The sequence below is a fragment of the Colletotrichum fructicola genome (genome assembly GCF_000319635.2).
Source record: "Colletotrichum fructicola Nara gc5 chromosome Unknown KSG_Nara_v1_contig05, whole genome shotgun sequence".
Taxonomy (NCBI): Eukaryota; Fungi; Ascomycota; class Sordariomycetes; order Glomerellales; family Glomerellaceae; genus Colletotrichum; species Colletotrichum fructicola.
This window is the reverse complement of record NW_027094055.1, coordinates 3,569,380-3,572,081: the sequence shown is the minus strand read 5'-3', so window position 1 is coordinate 3,572,081 and position 2,702 is coordinate 3,569,380. Positions and strand designations below refer to the sequence as shown.

The 2,702-nt window shown below is 52.7% G+C and overlaps 1 protein-coding gene across 1 annotated transcript; it reads left to right on the top strand.

The window, feature by feature from the left end:
* Positions 1-531: 531 nt before the first annotated feature.
* Positions 532-2,281, top strand: ctsD (Aspartic-type endopeptidase ctsD; the record flags this gene model as incomplete). The annotated part of the gene is made up of 3 exons (XM_032021787.1): positions 532-756; positions 851-1,952; positions 2,007-2,281. The coding sequence occupies 3 exons, from the start codon at positions 532-534 to the stop codon at positions 2,279-2,281; spliced, it is 1,602 nt and encodes a 533-aa protein (XP_031881239.1).
* Between the last annotated feature and the right edge of the window lie 421 nt (positions 2,282-2,702).

The following is a 2,702-nucleotide window of genomic DNA, read 5'->3' as shown; positions in this document are numbered from 1 at the left end:
CTTGTCTCATTGTCTTGCATCGTGTCTCTGGTCCTCCTCGCTAGTGGCGCTCGCCGTCACCCGTCCATCAATTCCATTGTCTTGCCCTTGGTTCGACCCGCCAGCGTACAGCATTTTCGCATCCATACGCCAACATCACTCTCAAACATTACGCATTCCTGCTTGTATACCCGCCGCCTCCCCCGAGTCCGAGTCCCGAATTAAAAGAGTCCCCTGACTCTTCGAGACTCATTCCATCAACGTTCCGCTTTACTTGCGCGACAACTAATTCTTAATACCTTAATCTGTCCTCCGCCGCGGAGTCTGGCACCCGCACCAAAGCCCGTCGAAAGCCGATTCTCCCAAAGCCCAGATATCGAGTTCCCGACGTCAATCGCTGCAGTATCTTGGTCCCATCGATCGTGTCTTTCTCAGTTGCCTCTTACCGACCCGGCGACTTCGAATTGAGTGGTATTGACTGATTGACTTCAGTCGACATCACAACTCGTATCGATTACTGCTCAGGACAGCCCGGCCCGTCTCGCTTCCAAGATGCGTTCAACCCAGGTTCTGGCTCACCTCTCGCTATTCCTCTCGTCTGCTCAAGCTTTCTTCCCGTTTGAGGTCGATAGTCACTGTCCATTTGTTGGCGGTTGCGGGTCTTCTGGAGCAAAGGAGACTAGGGATCAAGAAGCGCTTGGAGAAGATGTGGTAAACGCCATCAAGGCCATCAAGAACCCGGCCTTCCATGTCGGTCCCCAGATTACCAAAGACTCGGTAAGTGGAGTGTATTTCGGTTGTTGGACCCGACGATGGAGGCCCATGGTCATATCCAATCACCAATATAAGAAGCTAACCACTCTGTTTGTAGACGGAGGATCCTCAGTCTGACCGAGTTGCACGCGAGGTCGAACGTCTCACTCGCAAGTATGCGAGGTTTCAATCCGCCGAGGTAGTCAGAGAGAGGGCTCGCAATGCCAAGAGACAGAGCCTCTACCGCATCATCACCGCAGCGGACACCACCCTCAAGAATGCCGCCCCTGTCGCTCAGGATGGCACGGACTTCTCTTACTTCGCCCAAGTCAAGTTCGGCTCTCAGCAGAAGGCTTTGTGGATGCTCATCGATACCGGAGCTGGCACTAGCTGGGTGATGGGCTCTTCCTGCAAGTCATCCGCCTGCGAAAAGCATGGCTCCTATGGTCCAACCGACTCCGACTCGTACAAGGACCTTTCTGAAGGCTTCTCTGTGGCCTATGGCTCTGGATCAGTCAAGGGCCAGAAGATTTCAGACACCATCTCATTTGCCGGCATGAACTTTGACTTCCAGTTCGGTGTTGCCAACGAAACCTCCGACGACTTCAACCACTTCCCCTTTGATGGCATCCTGGGTCTCTCGATGGCAGGTGGTGAGACGGAGAACTTCGTTCAGGTTGTCCAGAACTCCAAGCAGCTTGATGCCACCATCTTTTGCGTCTATCTGAACAGAGCCGCTGACGGACCGAACACGAGTGAAATCAGCTTTGGTTCCTGTAACCCCGACAAATACACCGGCAACTTCACTTACACCGCTGTTGGCTCTGAGAACGGCGACTGGGCGATTCCTTTGGACGGCATTGCTTACGACGGTCAGAAGTCCGGTGCGGCTGGCAAGCTTGCCTACATTGACACTGGAACGTCTTACGTCTTTGGACCCCAGACTGACGTAGCCGCATTCCACGCCAATATCCCTGGCTCATCCTCGGAAGATGGCACCACATTCAAGGTGCCGTGTGACAGCAACAAGGACGTTGCATACACCTTTTCTGGTACCAGCTATGTCATCTCTGCGAAGGACTGGCGGGGATCTCAGAACAGCGATGGCACTTGTACGAGCAACATTTATGGGCATGAGGTCGTACCAGGAGCCTGGTTGCTGGGTGATGTTTTCCTCAAGAACGTTTACGCGGCCTTTGACAAGGACCAGAAGCGTATTGGTGAGTCTCATCAAAGAAAATAGATACATCGGCCATGTGCTAACCTTTTTACAGGATTTGCAACCAGGAATGATCCCCCGCCAACCACCACTACTACAACGGCTGATGCCACCGCCACACCCGCAGTTGTGAACCAGCCCGGCATCACCACTGTCGTCTCAGCAGGGACGACGGCCACTATTGGCCTCAGCGGCCATGAGACGTCTGCCGCAGCCGCTACGCAGTCCACAGGCACGCAATCTGGCGCAGCAGCCTTTGCCTCTTTTGCCTGGGTCAACGTCGCTGCCGCTGCGTCCTTCTGCCTCTTCACCACGTTCGGATTCTACTGAGGAGTTGTTGTTTTATTCATCAAGCGCTGCAATCCTTGCACGATCGGGATTACGGAATGGGAAATTGGATGGTCACGTGCACATGATACCCAAAGGGACCGACACAGACGGCCCGCTACAGATGGCCATTGTAGATATTACTTGTAATGTAGATAAAAGCGTTTGTTTCTTACGGCCACATATCTTCTGTTTTCGACGCATGCATTACACTCAGTGATGAATGACAATGTTTCATTTACTAGTATCTATTTTCAGAAAGTTTTTGGGAATATGTGCATATCAAAGACGCTCTTAGTGCTAATAACGCAGGACTTTCATCAAACATGCCGCAGCGTCCAAAACATCCCCATCCCTTCAGTAGTTTAAGGGGTATATCCCAGACAAAAGACCAGCCCCACCTCCATAAGGCCACCCGTCCCGC